This window comes from Patagioenas fasciata, chromosome 3 (assembly GCF_037038585.1).
Source record: "Patagioenas fasciata isolate bPatFas1 chromosome 3, bPatFas1.hap1, whole genome shotgun sequence".
Taxonomy (NCBI): Eukaryota; Metazoa; Chordata; class Aves; order Columbiformes; family Columbidae; genus Patagioenas; species Patagioenas fasciata.
In genome coordinates, this window is record NC_092522.1 from 55,728,134 (window position 1) to 55,747,945 (window position 19,812).

General features: G+C 43.2%; 1 protein-coding gene across 1 annotated transcript in view; it reads left to right on the forward strand.

The window, feature by feature from the left end:
• Positions 1-2,860: 2,860 nt before the first annotated feature.
• UTRN (utrophin) overlaps positions 2,861-19,812 on the forward strand; it is a 370,439-nt gene continuing 353,487 nt past the window's right edge. Inside the window, exons 1-2 of the mRNA XM_065835372.2 lie at positions 2,861-3,165; positions 3,799-3,961. Coding sequence (XP_065691444.2) covers positions 3,883-3,961 — 79 coding nt within the window. The 5' untranslated portion in view covers positions 2,861-3,165; positions 3,799-3,882. The remainder of the gene's footprint in view (positions 3,166-3,798; positions 3,962-19,812) is intronic.

Below are 19,812 nucleotides of genomic sequence, written 5' to 3' on the forward strand. Positions count from 1 at the left end.
TCCTTTCTTTCCCTAATTTATTCTGCATTATACAGAAAGGTAAACTGTACCACATAATCCACATGGTATTAATGGTCTGCAGCAACCGAGAAATTTGTAGGTGAGTGTAGGCTTTAGAACTACAGCCCAGTGGAGACACTGTTGTTTGATTTTAAAATTCTAATTCTGCCAATCACTGGAATATAAAATTAGAGAGACCTAAAGTGTACGCATGTATGGAATATTAAAGAGTAGCAGGTCTTTTTCCCCCTGATGGAATTGTGCCTAAAGACCCAGGTATAAAAATTATAGGCCTTGCACTGAGACGCCTACAATCTAAATAACTAGCTGGGAAAACTCAGGCTTTGATCAGCAGCTAAGTGAGGATGGCTCTGGAGAGAGGCATGTTTGAAACGCACCAGGAAAAAAATTCTCCTGCTTCTCTGAGGTAGAGTGCAGTCTCATTATTCTATTACCCTTCTGCTGTCACTCAGCAGTTCAAAGAACATAATGATGCTACTTCTAAAACAAGGAAAAAAAAAGAGGAAAAAATGAGAAAAAAAGGAAATGCTATGAGGTTAAACTGAAATGTGTTTCTTTTTGAGAAATAATTCGTAGGTGCTTTCAGAGCAAGACTATAAAAATCAGGACCTTGGGCTTACACACAAAGATTTGAAATGGGATATATCAGCTCTCTGCTCCTACTTATCAGCTTGACTGCAGCTTTTAGTGATCAAAGTTATTGCTACCTGATAGTGGTCTTGGGTAACCTCTGTGGAATGACTAATCCTGTCAGCACAGCCTACAGAAGAAAGACCTTTCTTCCACTTAGTATTTCCTTGCATTAGGGAAAGCAATGCAATGCTTTGGGATCCCCAGGCCCTGCACTACTGCCAGATACCCAGCAGTGAGAATGACGATTTTCATCAGTGCTGACTCTCGAGCGTGCGCTGTGTCACGGGGGTTGGTACATCTCTCGTCCTGTTCATGGAAGAGCTCTATGAAAAGCAACTGAGTTACATCCAGAATCTGGGCTTCCAGTATTGGGTGTTTTTTCATCACTGGGCATTGAAAATCCAGCTTGCAGAAGGAACATGTGGGGTGGGGTGGAGCGGAGAAGCTGTCTGTTCAGTCAAGAGCAGCAAGGCAGAAAGAAGGCCCAGAACAAGCGGTGCTCCTCTAACCACAAACGCTACGTCGGTTGTACAGGTTTATCAGTATAACGGAAACAAAGCGGCATAAGCACAAGCCACACCTGCCCAACCGAACCAGCCTCCTGCTCCGCACCGCCTGGCAGTCAGACACTGACAGGTATCCATAGGTTTGTTAGAGTGGTTAGACAGTGGTAGGTATCGGTGGGTTTATAGTGTTTGTTATCCATCATCTGCAATTCTCAACAGGTTCACAATTTCAGTCATCACACCACTTTGGATACTTTATTATTATCTCTTCACAAGTAGGAAACATTAATGACTTCATGCAGTGGTTTGGATTAAGCAGATCAAGGACTAATTAACTAATTTGCACTGAATCACCCAGGAAGTCTCTCGAATGATGACAACTGGGCATTTTCATCTTCGGGGCTTCTTCAAAGTGCAAAAATACATTGCAGCATCTGCGAGGCCCTGCCTTCTGCAACGCAGAACAGTAAGTCCTAATCACTGCTACACATGTACTGCAGAGATCAAAGGCTGAGGAAAAAATGTTAAATGCAGTTAAAATTATGATAATAATGATTTACAGGTAGCTTGTTTTGTTTCTTTGAGGTATCTCTTTTTTCTTTTCCTTGGGGGAAATAGTAATGTACGGGTAAATATCAAAGTTAGCTTAGGCTAAAATACACACAGTGTTTGTTTATTATTGTTATTTGTAGTGCCTAGTAAACTCATGAGCTGTGAGGTGATAAGAAAAAAAAACCTTGGAAGACACATTTTTCTCATTTCATTGCTACCAGTTTCTGTTCACATGGAGATACAAAATGGACATGTTGCTAAACCTGCGCTCCCTCCTTTCTTCTAGCCAATAAATTCGGCACCTTTTCTGCAGACTGCTGGCTGATACCTGGTTTTGCTATTGAGGCAGTGAGGTACTCAATGGTGGGAATACATCTAGCCTTGAAAACGTTTTGGGCCGACAGCTGAGGCCAGGCAGATAACACAGAGGAATTACTCAACTATGGTGTCCCTTGGGTATGGCTGAAACTTCAGACTAATGCTTACCCAGATAGATACGGGCCACGTGTTCAGCAGCCTTGCAGCACAGGTGAGGAACCATTACTTCGCTGAGCAAATATGACTGCGCTCATTCCCAGATTGCAAATGTGACAATAAATTACTTAGTGTGAGCTACGTATTTTATTAACGTATATGTCTGATCATACATTAAAAAAAATGACTACAGATCCCCGCTGTCCAGTGCAGCACATTTTTCGTGATCCATGCTGTTCCTTTTGCTGAAAACCACCCGACACTTCCAGCTGTCAAGCGACCCCGTGAGATGGAGCTGGGACATCCGCCCAAAACCGGCAACTTTCCTGCTGCTGGGTCTGGAGACGTCCTAAATGTCCCTCAGGTTTTGTCGTGCTCCTTTGCCGTGCGACTTCGCTGCTAACAGGGCGAGCGAGCAGCGAGACTCGCCGTGCGACCGCACTTGTATCTGGGGGGAAAAGGAAAAGAGAGGAGAGGCAGGAGCGCACAGGTGAGGCCGGGAAGGCCCCGGGGGAGGAGCGGAGCGGCTCCTGCCGCCGGCCCCACCTCAGCCGCCGGTGCTGAGGCCCTGCGGGGCCGAGACGGGAACCGCCCGCGGGCCCGGGGCGGGGGCGGGTCCGGGCCTCGCCCCGCCCCTCTCTACCACGCCCCGTCCCGGCCGGGGCCCGCGGGGGCTCCGCCCCGCCCCTCCCGCTCCCTCTAGAGAAGGGGCCGCGCGGCCGGGCCGGCTCTCCCATAGCTGTGGCGCTGGCCCCGCGAACAAAGGGGCTCCGGGACTGAGGGAGGAGCCGCCGCAGGGCCGGGAGGGCCGGAGGAGGAGCGGCGGCGGCGGCGGCGGCAGAAGCTCGCACGGAAAGTTGTGGGTCCGCCAGCGCAGCGCCGCGGGAACCGCCGCTGCCGGGGGACGGGGCGCGGGGAGGAGCCGGAGCGGGCTGTGCCGTGGGGCAGCGGGACCGCCTACCGCCGCCGTGTCCGAGGGGTAAGTGGCGGCGGTGGGTTGCGCTCGGCGAGTGCCCTGGCACCTCTGTGAGCGGGGTGGGACGGCGGGCACCGCGGCTCCGGAGGAGGGAGGGGCGGGAAAGGGAAAGTTAGTTCTTTGACTCTGAGCCGGTAAAAGGGGGCGGAAGGCGTAACTCCTGCGGCGGGGGCACCTGTGGGCGGGGCGGGGGTGCCGGTGCGGGGCGGCAGAGGAGCAGGCGGGGCGGAGGGGCAGCCGGGCGAGGGGCGGCTGCTCACCCCACGGGGAGGAGGTGCCGGCACGCCCGGCCGCCCGCCCGCTGGGTCAAAATCCCCGCTGGGGGAGTGGGGGTGGCAGCGCCTCTTTCGGGGCGGGCGGGAGGGGAGCCGCCCGGGGTCGTGTGCGGGACCCGTCCCGCGGGGCCCGTCCGGCGGGGCCCGGCTGCTCCTGCCCGGGAGAGGGACTTCGCGGCTTCTCCCACAGGTGGCTCTCACGCTATTGGGTCGGCCGGAGGAGCGCGGCTGCCCTTGGTCCCCTCCCAGCTGGCACATGCCCCAGCCCGGCAGGAGCGGGGCTCCCTTGCTTTGCCAGCGGAGTCACGCCTGGTGTGGCCCGTGGACTTCTGATGCCACTGTTCCTGATTCTGCTCTGTAGGCGCTGGTGCAGAGCCGAGCCCTCCATGGGAACCCTCGTCCGACGGATTTAGACTGAGCCCGTGACGTTCCCAAGCTCGTGAGCATGGCCAGCGTCTCGGACCAGGAAGAAGGACCCGGTGGGGGACACAGCGAGTTCAGTGACATCATCAAGTCCAGATCAGGTAGGACAAATGGTGTTTTCTTATTTTTTCCTCTATGCCTAGTTTCTGATATTAGCTTGCATTCTTAAGGAGCGTATTTTTTTCTGATTTCTCTTTTGGCTGTATTTTGGTAGTACAGTGAGCAACTGAGGCTGTTCATGCAGCTGTCCTGCAATTAAGTAGTAGTAATTGCAGATCTTTGGGGGTTTTTTTGACAGTGTTAGTCAAGTCTGTTTGGGATCCACCTTCTGCATTATAATTACCTCTGCCTTTGTAAATAACTATGTGCTTAAAGTGCTCTTATGCAACCTAGTGTTGGCAGCTTTTATGTTTATTCTCACACACTGAAAATGGCAACTGTGGCCACAATACTGCACCTCCTAAAAGTGCATCACGGTAGTACTTGTGCAGTAAATTAATGTGCTTCCTCCTTAATGTAAAACAGTTGTCTAAGGCTACTTGCTCAGTCATTTCCTCTAGTAAAACATTCATGTAGCAGATCTGAAGGTTATTGGAAAAACATGGGATTTTTTTTTTGTTGCTTGTATGTTTGAGTCTTCTGAGGCTCTGGTGGATGCTGTGGTGGGCGAGGAGGTACCCTCATTTTAGCAGGGGGAGAGCAGAGACTTTAGAAGGGCAGAGAAGTTGATTAAACCTTGGTAGAAATTTATGCTACATCCAGACACTGGCTGCTCACTTCTTTATCCTCAAAGGTTATCTTTTCTTTCTTAAATGCACAAGGCTTCTGTTGTCAAAAGGTTTTCCTTTGATATCTGAAATATAGCAGAGTATTTTTTAAATGTTCCATACATTAAAAGACTCTAGCTCTTTGGTTGGTGGTGATTTGATATGCCAGGTTACGCAGGATGCGGGTTTGAATCTGGATCATGTTGGTGTTTGAGTAACTTGTTCCTCAGCAAGAGGAGGTCTAAGAAATGACAACTTTGTGGAGACAGTCTTCCTCTTAACTTCTACAAGTGCAGTTTATGAAATGTAAAACTACAAGCATTTCTATCGCAGTTTCTGTAGTGCTTGTATATATTTTCTGCTGTTATTTTGAAACCCCTGGACATAACTTTGATTATAAGTGTGTGGTCAGCACTTTTAAGAGCTCTGAGTTTGGGGATGGCTTGCAGGCAGTTTGCATGCATATATGTATGCAAGTACTACCATTTTATTGGATGTCTGAGGAAATACGGCTGTATTTGAGGTTTTCCTTGAATGAACAAGTTGGTCAGTAAGTTCTGTTGTTTTGGTTAAGGCAGATGATTGTAAATCTCCTATTACAACCACTTTAACTTCTCTGTTAATGAGAGAGTGATGCACATTCTAAGACTCAAGGCCAAAAGACTTGTGCATGAAACTAAAAATGGTGAGTGAAGATTGGTCTTAAATAGCTCATATTTTCTAAATAATGCACTGATTTGGATCTGGATGTGTGATTTCTTCAAGTTAGTTACTGTACTACACAACTCAGATCTGAACCATTGCCTACAAGTAAATCTGTGGGATGGATTTCCTAGTGAAAGAGCTGAAGTTTGCTGAAGTACAGATGACAGCAAATTAAAGGCTAGTTGTTGGGGCTGGGGAAAAATATTATAAGCTCTGCTTCCATTTTTCCCAGATATCTGGAAAAAAAGAATTCTTATTTTGATACTTAGAAAGGAAAACTAAGCTGGCTTTACTGGAAAGACTTATCTAGTGCAGGATATTCTTCACAGTATAAGTGACTGGAGTACAGTAGAAGCATTGCCCTATAACAGTAATATTTGAGGTAGCTAGGGGTCTGTTTGAGTTTTGAGGCTATGGAGAGCAGAACCAGCCAAGGTTTAAGATTGCTGCGTTTTTTTTCCTTTGTCATGGAAAATGGGCTGTTATTCCGCTACTCTGTAAGATCATCATCTGTGATACAGGAAATCTCTAACACTTTGATTAGAGAAGACATGCAAATATGCGTTTTATATTTTCACCCTTACTAAATAAAATACAAAGCTCACTTCCAGTGGGCCAAAATCGTTAAGTGGTTTAATATGTCGTAATATTTTTAAGTGTATGTTGTTCCTATGCATTTTTTAAATTGGGAACACTGAAAACAGTTTATTATTGTAAATGAGAGCTGTATAATGTTCTGTGTAAATGTCACTTTCTCTCTGTGCTCTCCTGGGCAGTTCTCTGTCTCTTTCAAGGTGTTTTTCGTCTATGGTGGTTGTTTAAAAACATTCATCTTCTGAAAGCGGTGGTTAAGAGATATGGCTAAATCTGATACTTTGTTATAACTTCAGAAAAAAAAAAAGTCATTTGGAATGCAAGACTCTTTGGGAGGTCAGCCCTTAACAAAGAGTGGTACTGGTAAAAATGTTTCTAAATATTTGGATACAAGGATACAAATGTAAATGTTAGTCTTTAGCAGCCTGTCAAATGGAATATATAGTCTTTTTGTAGGCGCTATACTTCAGTTGTCTTGTTTTGGAAAAGTGGGAAGCAGCTAGAAAGCCATAAAGGTGGCAATGCCAATGCAGTGATTGGCTATTGAAAACTTGAGCTTTAATTTGAAGTTACTGTTATGAGACTGTAATAAGACACATGAAGTTTTACTGCTGCTCAGCGTTGTGTGGTGCCCATCTATGCAGTTTTTTCCTAGCAGAACTAGCCATGTAAGTTTTGTTCTTAATGATTTGTAATTGGGAAGGTACAAGCATACTATGTGAAGTATGCAGGAGAGCAATCAAAATAAGTTAACAGCAGGTTTGTTTTTGTTGCTTGTGAAAAAAAGTGCGTGTCACAGGCTTTCACGGATGGGAAAAGTAAATTTGCAAGTATCTAATTCATCCTTTGTGGAGTTCAAACTGAGGGGATGAAGAAGATGACACTTAGAACAGAGATCTATGTATGTTATTGGTTATGTTGAAAATATTCATTCCTTCAGTAGTCAGCAAGAAAACTTTCTTTCTATGAACATGGTGTATGCTGTAGCTGTTATAACTGATAAATGATGGATTACCCAAAGCAAAAGAGTTTGTTTGTTTTTTTCTTTCCCAGAAATCTCACTTTTGTGACTTATGATGCTAGAAAAAGAAAGTGACACTAGTTTCTCTTGTTCCATTAACATTTATTATTTTGAATGTGGCTTTTCTTTGATTAGACAGTTTGTTAGCATTGATCTATGTGTAGATACAAGTTATTTTCAAAGATGCATCTTCTGCACTTAAAATAGAATATGATGGTGACCGAAGCTGCCTTGAAAATAACTGTGCTAGCTATGGTAATTACAAGTGAGGCTGCCTTATGGTCTCAGAACAACTAAGTGTCTTTTTTGCCTCCCTTCCTGCTGCACCAGTGGCAGATGGTGGCTCTGAGAGTCTGATGTCTAAGGGGTAGGAAACTTGTTCCTGGATGGTTATGTTTGGTGTATATATAATATTAGCATTTATTTAGCATTATTAGCCTGTACATCTGTGTGATTGCTTGATATGGAAAAGCAGTTTCCCTCTTTTTACTTCCCTATAGTATGAAGTAATGTGTATGGAACTGATTTATATCTTTGAAAGGTATCTTGTGCAGATAGGTGAGTTTTTCTCTTTGCAATAGCTTTCGGGAAGGAATGCTGTGGGATGATTGCCTTACAGTGGTGAAAACAGTGCTGTCATCACGCAGCTTGAAGAACAGATGAGTCTTTGCTATGATTAATTATGAAAAAAAGACAAACTCACTTAAAATCTGTCATGGCAGCTTGGAATGGTAATATATAATTAAACAGTAAGAAGTGACAGGAAAAACATTTCTGGAAGATTACTCTATGCCTCTGGTGCATTTTAAGATATGAGTTCCTGCCTAAATTGAGGGGAACTTAATTTTCCTCATCTACCTTTCATTTTTAATTACACTAAACATATTTGACTGAAAGACTGGTTTGAGAAATCGTAACTTATTTTTGGAGTTCTTGAGCAAGGCTTGCTCCAAGAACTGCTGCTGTTGTCTGTCCCCATGAAGAAATGCTTACTTGACTGGCAGCCCCCTTGCTTCAGGATCTCCCTGCCCTGCGGTTGCCTTTGGAACCAGTTCCTTTGGTTGTGCCTCTCGCTGCCAGGTTGCCACAGGCCAAACGCCTTGCTTCTCATTTGTCATTTTTGGCTCCATCGGTGTGAAATGGCTAGGAGTCAGTATAGTCGCAGGCAGACCCTTAGGATTCGTGAAGTGGGCGCAGAGTTGGTGTAGCTGGTTTTGCACTGTGACAACTCTTCAGGGACATTCGTGCAGTGTGTGTGGACAAGGTGTTAAAGACAAGTGACAAACTTGCTGCTCCTTATTTATAGCCACTAAAATGACTGTTTTTTCAGAACTAAACTTTAAGTTGCTGTAGCCTGGCTCCTCTCTGCCGTTTATATTGTCTCCTTTTCTTGGGCTGTCTGCTGGGGACAGATTGGATGCTGCAATGAAGACAGTTCTAGGGTATTGCCTAACGTTTATGAAATGGCAGATATATAAGTACCAGGCTGGTTTCTTCTAGTCTTTTGATTGGTAGGTGAAGAAATAACATATGCTGCTCTGTGTGCTTGAAGCACGACTTTGCCTTGGAATAGAAATCGAGGCTCCTTGGGGAGGAAAAAAAAAAACCAAACCCAAACCATAAAAGCAGCCCATTGATTTGCACATTCTCTGCCAGGAAATGAAGAAATAACCCTGGGCAAGGGCTGCTATGTGAGGCACTGTGTGCAGTGTGCTAAGTGTTTCTAAAGAGGTTGAAAAGTCAGGGTGGGGAGAAGCAGCTGCTGGTGGTGTGGGACTCCCTGCCGATGAGGTTCCCCTGCTGACCAGGAGCAGTGCAGAGCTCCTGGCTCCACCTCCCCCAGCTCTCCTTGAAACTTTGTGTCCCCTACTCAAGCCTGGGGAAAGAAGCAGGAATCTCATACAGTCTAATAAAAGTATTTTTATGTGAGAATAAATGAACACAGTTCAAAGTGTTGGGCAGCTGAGCAAAGAATTCACTGTACTGTTTTAACACTTCTCAGTAATTGCTCATAGTTTTCCTCCTTGCCTTGACTAGTTTTCCTAGCAGAACCACTTGTCCATGGTGTGTGTGTTGGGGTTGACTTCTGTGAGCAGGAAGAAGTAGGGCAGTATTGTTATTAACGTTTTTGAATGCAAGTAATTGGTAAGGTGGACTGGAATATAGGTAATTCAGTGTAGGTATGGGAGGGGAAGAGCACGTGGGCTTGAGCTGAGCTCTTGTTTCAGGACAGTATAACTGCTCTGCTGCCAGGTGTCAGCATGGATTGGAGTGCTCAGAGCCCGTGTGATGTGCTTTTCGTGTGTTGTACAGTGTCTCTCCTTCAAAGGAAAATGCACAATTAGAAGAACTCAGCTCTTCCCACCCATCCTGCAAGCTGAGATGCTCCTAGTGCAAAGTTAGGGAGAACTGCATTTATTTGGATGCCTTAATCACAGTCTGAAGAACGAATAACAGGGTTTAAACATCATGAGGTGGGAGGGAGGAGTTGCACTGTCTGACTTTTTATTGTGTTGATGAAAGAATAACTTCTAGTGTTCCATACTTTGTCAGAAGTCTGTTTTATGTCTTCCTCCCCTCCCCCAGTGTGTTTCTGTAATGAAATGGGGAAGCAAGCGGAGCTGTAATTTCAGAAACTGACAGTATATCCTTAGAAGAAAGCTGGGAGTTCTAAAGGTAGCAACAAAAATAACAGGCTAAGGAAATAGAAGAACCCTCTGGCACACGTGGGTTTGACACAAGACAATGATATGGTTCTGTTGCAAGCTGTAGTTTTGGGAATGAGGCAAGAAACTACTGACTTGTAAATACACACAGCTGCAGAGTCAGTGAAACATTTGCTGTTAATAAGCAGGAGCCAGAAAGTGCCATTTATTTATTTATTAGGATATGACATCTTTGGACCTCTTTCTTGAAAGGACATCAAACCACCTGATACTGCCTTTGGAGAGAGTAAAAAGAAAAGCTTACTTTAACTATTGTAACTGAGTTTGACTCAGCCCCGAGTGGAGCCAAAAAAAGTATAACTGAACAAAAATAAGAACGTTTGCAGTTATCTTTTCTAGTCAGTTGTCTGTGGGACCAGCAGGCTGAGGCTGGTACAGAGTTGCTGGCCATGACTCCAGGTGCATGTCTGAGCAGGCGGGAGACTCTTACCTGGCTGTGGATGGTGCCTAGGGAGGCTGGGGCTGGGCTAGGTGCTGGTGATTGGTGGGGAAGCTGCACAAGATGGTCAGCTGTACTGGGGGGTGTGAGCAGTCACAGTTCCATCTGCCAAGGGCAGGGTTGAGTCTGTCTGGTTGTGTAATGGGCTGTGTCTTCCCCCTGACTGTCTGATCAGCTCTGGAAGTGAGCCCCAGTGATGCAGGGGAGGCTGGTTATCTAGTGGGGACCCATGTTCAACTGTGACAGTGGCCTTCTTGTAAAGGTTTCTTACAGTCAGAAATGTGTTCATTCTTTGATAATTTGCATTTTTAGATATTCATTACTCAGTGTGCATGGGACAGATGCATCAGATGTGTTGAGTTGCTGGAGAAGAATAACTTGAGCATTGCTTAGCCTCATTGGTAGTTTCTCTTGCAACAAGGCAGCTCTGTGCTGGGGAAGCATTTTCTAGCAGCCTAGTCTTCTCAGATGTGGGGTCTTCTGCTGGGTATGGAAGAAGTGTTGAAGAGCTGCTGAGTCTTTAGCTGCTGGGAGATAGGGTGACTGTGTGTTTTGGTAAAAGACCAGCTTCTCTCTCAAAAACACTGGATACATGCTGGTAGGAAAAGATGTGGCTACAAGACAGACATTAGATATGTATTATTGAGGTTATTTTGCTGATCAATATAAGGAGCGTGCAGCAATAATTTTCAGCTGTTAATTATTGGTAATTGAGGTCCTTTCTGGACTTTAACACCATTTCCCCTCAACTTCAAAAACCAGGAGGATCCACCATCCAAAAACTGAGAGATTTTGTAGAGGAATTAAGAAAATTTATAAGGGCAGTCACTGGCTTATGCATTTAGCTGTCGAGAAACAAGCACTTCAGCCACAAAACAACATACTTTGATGGGTCTATGTAATTCATTCCACAAATAACTTTAGTTAGTTCCTTTGTACTCTGCTTTTATTGCCTAGCATGAAATGTGTTTTTTGCTCCCCTCCTAATTTAGATCATGGCAGAGGACCGAAGTTGGAATATGCTCCTAAAATGTTATGTTACAAATTATTGATCAGAGAAAAGTGTTGTGACAGATAAGTTCTAAAATTTTTGCTAGCTTTTTTTCTTGTTGTCAATTTACCAGGCTATCCCAGATGAGCAAAGAAGAGCAGTCTGTGCATGAATAACAAATGGAGGAGATCTACTTGAACATTTTATGGGACCATGCTGGGAATAGGGTGAAGTCTTTTGGTTTCTATGTTATTTTAATAGCTGTATTGTAAAATAGGATTGTATTAAAATAAGAGAATAAAGTACTGTTTAAATAACAACAGACCAAGACCTTTCTATTCCCTCTTTCTAAGCTTTTACTTCTCTTATAACTTAATAATGAAAAACAGCTATGGTCAGCATAAATAGGTTCCAGAGAGAGTTCATTACTCTCTTTTTCTGATTTCTACGTGTACATCTTGTTCTTGGATGAGGCTTCTCATGGAAATTCATGGGAACACATTGTGTTAATGCCATGCTTCATTCTTGAGAAAAGCCTTTGTGGAAACTGAGAGTCTAGTAGCTTCCTTCTGGTTTTTCTTTTCTTTTGGACCTGGCTGTAGTGCTCAATTTAGAGCCTGCAAGTTTAATTTGCTGAGATTTAAAAAAAAAATAAATTAAATCAATTTTTAGCTAATTTAACACACTGTTCATTCAGAATAGAGTTTATTAAGTTTAATCTGAGAGTTATTGAAGGTCACAGTACAGATGTGAATTATTCAGTCTGTTTTTTCTACTCAGAAAATATATTTGTACACTTTATGATCTGTGCAGAAGAATAGAGTAGTCTGTCTGGCAGAGTGTCAGGCTTGTGTAGTGCCCAGGTACTTGCAGGGGAGGATGCTGTTTCTACCTGGTGCATGGAGGGTGGAAATAAATACTCCAGGCTGCTGCAGGTGCATGTTGTTGTTGCTTTTTTTCTACTTTCTTCGCACAATCCCCCTCCAAATTAGGCATTATTGTTTGAATATTGAGAATTCAGGACAAAAGGACACTTTTAACCCTGCCCCCCCCAAAAAAAACATTGGTCTGGTTTCACTGAATGTTTGAGGATTTATTAAAGCTGTGAAAAGCTTTTGGAAGGTAATGTTGCTATCTTGATAGGATAAGTCAAATGTTGACCATTGTGTTAATGGGGAGGTGAATTTTATACTAAGTGCACTACTGGTGTGTCCAAATTTGAATGGAAGAAAGAGGAAGGAAGAGTTCAAGTAGGCTTGTTCCCATGTCACAAATGTCATGCCGCTCTGTGCTTTGGTTTATTCAAGGCTATTGAAACCTAATTCAGGCTCATTATTTGCCCTCTAAATGTTAACAGAAAATTCCTTCTTAATTACAGGAAAAACAATATTAAAGGAGACTGAAAACCATCTCTTCTCTCTAATTTTAGTGAGGTGTTTTACAGAGCCTCTGTAGATACCAGACTTCTCACCAGGTGTTCTGCACTGCTGCCTTACCAGATCCACTCTTTCCCTCTTCCTTTTCCCCCCTAGTGAAGACCAATGCATAAAAAATGTTGGGTAGAGGTGCAGTTTTAGCAAATATACTCCGGCTCTAGCAAGAAGCTTCAAATGCCCAGGTGCATCGTACCACTACTGGGAAAACCTTTTCCCTTCTGTTCATGGGTATTGGGAAACTGATGGCATCAGTTTGTGGCATGGTTTCCACATTGAAGCTTCTCTTGGTGCTTTCTGATCCAAAGAGAACTAGATCAGTTGAGACTTACAGAGCTATTGAGATGCAGGGGAGGAGTAACTGCTACATCAGCTGCAGTGGTGTCTGTTACTACTTTGTCCTACAGCAGAGCCTCCCCTTTAATTAAACCTCTTCAGAGTTTAAAAAAATGCTTTTTTTATGCCTAAAGGATTAATGCATTGTCTGCATCTTTCTTACACATCCCTGTGTGCACAGCAGGATGGAGGATGAGAACCTGCTATGAGGTTTCAGGACTGACTTCTCACAGTCTTTATGTAGACCCTCCTCTAGAGGAGAAGTGAGGCATTGACCTGAAAAGAACCAAATTTTAGATTTTTTTTGTTTTAATCCAAAGTATCTGTTTATAAACATTTTATTTTAGCCTGTAATGAAGTGATTCCTAAAACTTAGGAAACTTGAAGCTAATGAATTCCATGTAAATTGTATTTTGTGGTTCATGTTTGTTCTAAGAGGGGGAATAATTTCCGTACTAGATCATGAAGGCTATTTGCCTTTCCAAATCTGAGTTAAGAATTTCCTGACCTCTTTGAGGCCTTCTCTACCTGTAAACTGCTGGAGTGGGTTTTCTCTCACTATATGCTAATAACCTCGTTTTCTCAGCAGGCGGTGTTAAATATTTCATCATTGTTTAAGGACAGTAGTTACTTTGCTTACATAGTGGCTAACAGTGTTGGGTATTTTCATCTCCATGAAGCAAATATAGAGATAGAACCCACATTTTTGATAAAAAGTCTTCCTAACTGAAAATCCCCAAATTACTTTAAAAGATCGCTTAATTTTGAGCAAGGCACACAACGCAGTTGCCATGTGACAGAGCCTTCTGCATGCTGTAAGGTATCATAACTTTAAAGGTAATGGTCTTCACTTAAATATTTTTGCTTCACTTAAGTGAGGGGATGCAATGGGAGCAAATAACAGTAGCTGATCTCATGAAACACATTGCTTTTGGGGGGTCATCACCCCTTGATTGCTAGTTTGGGAGTCATATTCCCTGTCCGAGAAACTGTGAAGTTAATGCTGGGGATGCAGTGGGGAAGGCGAGGTCCTGCTGTGTGTCCTGCCTGGAGCATCGGATGGGAAGGTGACTCACTGGTAACAAGTGCTGTCTTCATGTGTTACACAGGTTAAACCAAGCAGCCCCCAGAACAGAAGGAGCAAACTGGAAGAACATGTACTGGACAGAAGGAGTAACTTTGCTTATCCATCTCTTATTAGTGCTAATGCTGGTCAACTATCAGTGGCGAGACTGGTACATTTATGCTTCTCAATTTGAGCTTCCGTGTTTTAAACATAAATTCTGATAGCCTGCCCTCTGCTTGAGTGTATAAACTTGCCTCGCTGTATACAGCTGGTTGGGCCATCAGAATTTGGTGTTGAAAGAAGATGCTTTGGAGTAACTGGAGTTAAAAAGCGGGATCTTGAGTCTGAGATGTACTCTCTTTAATGCAGCAGAGGTGTTGTGGCACATACAAACCAGAGATTGATGTGAAACATGCTGACACACAGAATGGTCAACATGGCTAATTTACAGCCAGAGTGACTTTGTAATTGTGACACTGATTTATTATCATGTGTCCTGTCTCTGGGGATGACTTGTGACTTAATATTTAAAAATAGATGTTCTGTTCTATTCCAAGTATGATAATATTTTTTGAATGTGATATGCAGTTAAAAATAATTCCCAAAATAAACTAAAAAGCCTCAAACCTTGCTTCTTGAAAATCATACTTCCGTTCTTCCCAGCAGTTGCTTGTGTGTGTGCTCTGTTCTTTCTCTACCTCATTCAGCTTCATGGTCTTCCAGTTGGAGGAAGGCTGTGGTTGACTGCGTTAGTGTGTGCTGTACAATGCTTGGGAGGAAGAGCAAAATAACTGGAGCAGCTTTTTTCCTTCTAGCTTGCATCCTGGTATGAGGGAGGGCTGGAAGGACTAATGTGACCATGCTGGCTTCAGCTGCCCTGGGATGTGCCCTGGCATGTGGTGGAGCTGTATGCTGATGCCTGGGGACCCCTGTACTGCTGCTTTTTCGGCAGCATCTGTGTGGTGGACAGGAGGCAGTTTGAGAAGGTCGAAAAATCTAGTGAAACAGGTAGAAGGCATAATACTTTTTCCCTGATGAGCTCTGTTGGCTCCCACGCTTTACCTCCCTGGCCCTGCAGGCATTTGCAGGGAGGGGGAAAAAGCTTTCCTAGACAATTTACCTGCTGCTCTAGATCAACTTTACAGAATATAACTCTGGTGAAGACAAAGTTGTTTGCAGAGACAGAATTATAGAATTGTTTAGGTTGGAAAAGACCTTTTAAGATCATCAAGTCCAACCATTAACCTGGCACTGCCAAGTCCACCACTAAGTGCCATGTCTACACATTTTATTAAATACTTCCAGGGATGGTGACTCCACCACTTCTCTGGGCAGCCTGTTCCAATGCCTGACAACCCTTTCTGTGAATAATTTTTTTCCTCCCGTGACACAACTCGGCACCATTTCCTCTCATCCCATCACTTGCTACTTGGGAGAAGAGACCAACACCCTCCATGTTACAACCTCCTTTCAGGCAGTTGTAAACAGTGATAAGGACTGCCCTCAGCCTTCTTTTTTCAAGGCTAAACAGCCCCAGTTCCCTCAGCTGCTTCTCATGAGCTTTGTGCTCCAAATCCGTCACCAGCTTAGTTGCTCTTCCTTGGACGTGGTGCCTGTATGAATATTTGTACAGAGAAGACTGAGAAGGTGAAGAAACCTGGGAGGCTGGAGGGAGCTGTGAGGCCTCTGCTGGCTGCGGCCCCTGCCGGGTCCTTGACACTGGGTTGTACTCAGGGCCTTGGCCATCAAACACAGTGCTAAACACGCAGTGGTCACTTTTTCCAAAACAGAGTCATGGGACCAGGGAGGAAGAGGGATTTGGGGTGGTGCCCATCTTTCCTGCAGTTGCCTATTCATTAGAGTCCTCATGCTGACTTCTTGCTCTCGAAATACCAGTTCAAATTTTCAAAGGGTTCAAACCACTGACCATTACTCTTAGCACTGGGCTACAGCATAGAGTGAGATGTGGCCTGTTCCTGACCTGTCACACAGTGACAAAATGTGACAAGAAGAGTGTGAGGGGCCAGAGAATATTGGGAGCATTTCTTAGGTCAGGTAAACCCCAACATGTTCTGGGGGTGAGAGCATTTCTGTGCTAGAGATATGTTGCTTGATGACTGTGTCTAAGGCTTGAGGCCAAAGAAAAAAGGAATTAACAAGCTTGTCCATTTGTTGAAGCTGACAATGAAACATCAGGACCAAAGTGTGATGCTGAAAGATGCAGGTCTAAGATGAACAGCAGACTTGCAGTAAGCCTTGATATTTTTCCCAGGAGAAAGATATTGAAAGGTCATCACTTGAGCTAGAGAAAAGGAGTTTTTCTCTCTCGTTCCCTCCCAAAAATAGAACAACCAAAACATACCCTTGCATTGCTGGCATTAGCAACCATCTGGCCACCACCCTTGTTGATGGTTGTGAGAACGTAGTGTTATCATGATAAACAGTTTTTGTACTGCAAGGTGGTCTGGCCTGTGTGCAGGAACAGTTCTGATACATTTTTGAACAAAAGCCCGCTGCAGGAAAAAGAGGGTTTTCACTGCTGTGATCAGTTACCCCAGTTGAGATAACCATCCTGAAGTTTATATCAGTGTCACGGTCCAAATAATTGGGATGTTTAGAAAGAAGGGGAGCTTAGGGCTGTATATAGACAGGATTATGTCACCACATAGTTAAACTATGGACCCTTTTCACAAGAAATTGATTCCATGTTTGGCTGGAGGAGACATGGAGGGTATGTTTGGAGAGCTGTTTCCTTGGTTTGACTGGTGCTACCAGCAAGGGCTGAGCGCTGACACAGGGTATGTGCTGTTCAGAGCTTGTTAGCTCAGACATAGTGGTGCTCTGGCTTTGAGGTGGTAAGTGGGCTTGCAGGGGCATTATGCAGGGTTATCCTTGTCAAATGCCTCCTAAGCTTTATGTTCTCCACTTTGCATTCATTTGTAAAGCATAGCCAATCATACAAAGTGAAAGATGCAGCATGTTATGGTAGGCACAGTTGAGGTCTGGTTCTTGGTGACTTGCTGGGTGAGGTTGTTGTCACTTCCCACAGGAATCGCATGTGATGTGTGTTGCATCAGTAAGTGAAGCTGAGGGAGGTACCTGCCCCACAGAGGAATGTGAGTGTGGAACTTCTGCTCCAGGGCACTTTCACGTTGCAGTAGCCCCTGCTTCTTGCAGCTACTTTAATTTTGCTCTTGAAACTGTCTCTTGCTGGTTCACTCAATGCTACACCTAAATTAGGGGTTACTGGGTTAGGTCAAGGATCACTCTAGCATGTAATGCCCACTTCTGAGGCAGAATATATTTCCTTCAACAGGAACTAGGTTAGAAGAGGAAGAGGAGCGTGTAATACCTGGTGGATCCCATAGTCTGTGGTTTTATGAACAACAGAACATAATTCAACACCAATGTATTTGTGGTGTTCTGGGCAAAGTATTGCATGTGATGTAATGGTTTCTTTGTCTTTAACTGGGCAGGATGCCTTTAGCACTGAGGAAACTGGTCTGAAAGCAGTGAAGGGTCCCAGAAATGCTGACCTGTTGTAGGCATGTCAAATTTGCTTTTACTCTCTATCTCTTTCCAGAAAGATATTGAAGATTACTTAGGCTGTTGTATTCATTCTTAAGAGATTCAGTGGCGTTAGTTTAGGTGATTAATTTCAGGATGAAGTCTGTGGCTGACAATCATGTCCTCTCTGAACTAGTCCAAATCTGTTGAACAGACCTTTGGAGAAAATATGATCTACTGCAAATCTTGTTACTGGAGTTGGCTAGGAAAAAGTACTTAATGTTGGATATTGTACTTGCACGGAGGTTTTGGTTTAAGTGTGATTTGGGAAGAAAAAAATGAAAGCTTGGATTTGCTGTTGGTTGTTACCTTGGAAGCTCTGCTGTGTCCTTTGCTCCACAGCACTGCCCTGCTGCTGCTGGACAGGATGAAGCAGAAACCATTAGCGAGGTGACAAAATGGGCTGTGTCTATATAATGTTCAGATAAATTGACTAAGATAAACGAAGATTGCTTAGAAATGTTTTGCTGGTTTATTTATTTTCCATGCTAGTTCTTGCCACCTTTTGTTGTAGCTTCTTATTTTGGCCCTGCAGTCTGTGGCTTTAACTTATACTTCCATCCTCATATAATAAAATACATGAAAATATAATGTTCTGTTGAACTCCACTTTACTGCCTGAGGAAAGAAGGAAAGGGTTACAAAACATGAGTTCTGATTTAGTGTGCTGTTGAAAGATGCTAACATACTGTAGTGGTAATCTGAAACAAAAATGTATCTGGCCTGGGACTGGTGCAACCTGAGTATGACACTATTCTGCATAATTTGTGTGGGTATGGGAATGAGGAGAGAAATTGTGAAATGAATTGTAACTCTACACTTGTTTCTTATAGTTTAAAAAGTCTGTTTCGTTGTGGATTTGAGTCCTTATGTGCACAAAGCTGACACTTTTTTCCCTTTATACCAAAATGCACATAATTGTTTTTTTCCTTCTAGTGATTTGAGGACAGAAGGCAGAAAAAGGGCTTTTGTTCCTTGTAAGATATTATGTCTGCCTGGCATTCTCATTTGCAATAAGGCTCCTTTCATGCTATTCCAGCACTTGAAAAGGACCTTAACTCGCTATCCTATTAAGAACCTCTTGTGCTGCCAAAAAAATGTAAAGAGGCTGCAGACATTTGGGACTCAACTCTCATTTACAGTACAATGAAGAAAAGGAAATCACACATTCTTGGCTCTCCCAAATTTAGCAGAGCCAAAAGGTTATCAGCTGACAGAGTAGATGAGTTGTAATTATGGTAACTAATGTTACTGGAAGTCTTTAAAAAGCAATTGAATTAATTAGGTTTGATCTTGGTGAGAATCTGTGGCTGTTGGGATGGATTTTGATCTGGATCTATTATCTGGGAGGCACTGTGGTGTAAGCGGGGGAAAAAGAATGTCTGTGAATTGTGTGGGACTCGTCTTTTTATCTGCTTTGTATCTGTATTGTGGCACACTTAGCAGAGAATAAAGTTTTTCCCCTTTCTTTTTATTCTTCTCCTTTTTGGATGAACAAATTGAACTCTGCTACAGTTTGGAATCTGCAAGGTATCATGAAAACCTTTTTAGAAAGTTTGGCAAATTGTAAAATCTAATTACATTAAGAGTTAGTGTATGATGTATACTTTGCCCCTTCTGTGTAAGGTGGGTATAGTTATAAAACTTATTTTGCGGACTGTTATTTTTAGACATAATTATTCAATTAGTGCACAAATCATGATAATTTCTGGTTAAATTACTATTTTTTAACTCAGGCATACTTTAACTATCTTAATCAAGTGGGACAAGATAAAGTTTTTATTATACATAGAATTCCTTCCTTAACAGTCTTTCGACATTTTTTTCTATACCCTTCTGTAGGACTTGGAATGACAAGAGTATAGCTGAGGAGTGGGTGGGTCAGCCAGATCACATCTTCGAGTCCTCCAGCTGATTACAAATAACCATCTGCTGTTTATTTAAATATTGGCAGCGTAAATAGGTAACTTGCTGTTCTACCATTCCAGTGTAAAAACAGTGCTCTGCAGTTTTTGCAAAGTAAGAGCAAGCAGGTTTAATTACATCTCAATAATAAAGGGTGGTGTATTAACACAATGTGAGTGGATTTTTCTTTGCTAAAATCTTATCCAGACCTCATCCAATGGTTATAATTTGCCTTTTTTTTTCATAATAAGTGGAACTAGTTAAGCAACTGCCTTCAGCGTCAAGTAATTTCTAAAATTCCTATTTCACATTTCCTTCTGTAGAATAAGGAACCAAATCAAATATGAAGAACCACATATTTAATTTTGAAAAAGATATTTTATTTTCCTGTTCAAGTGAGAAT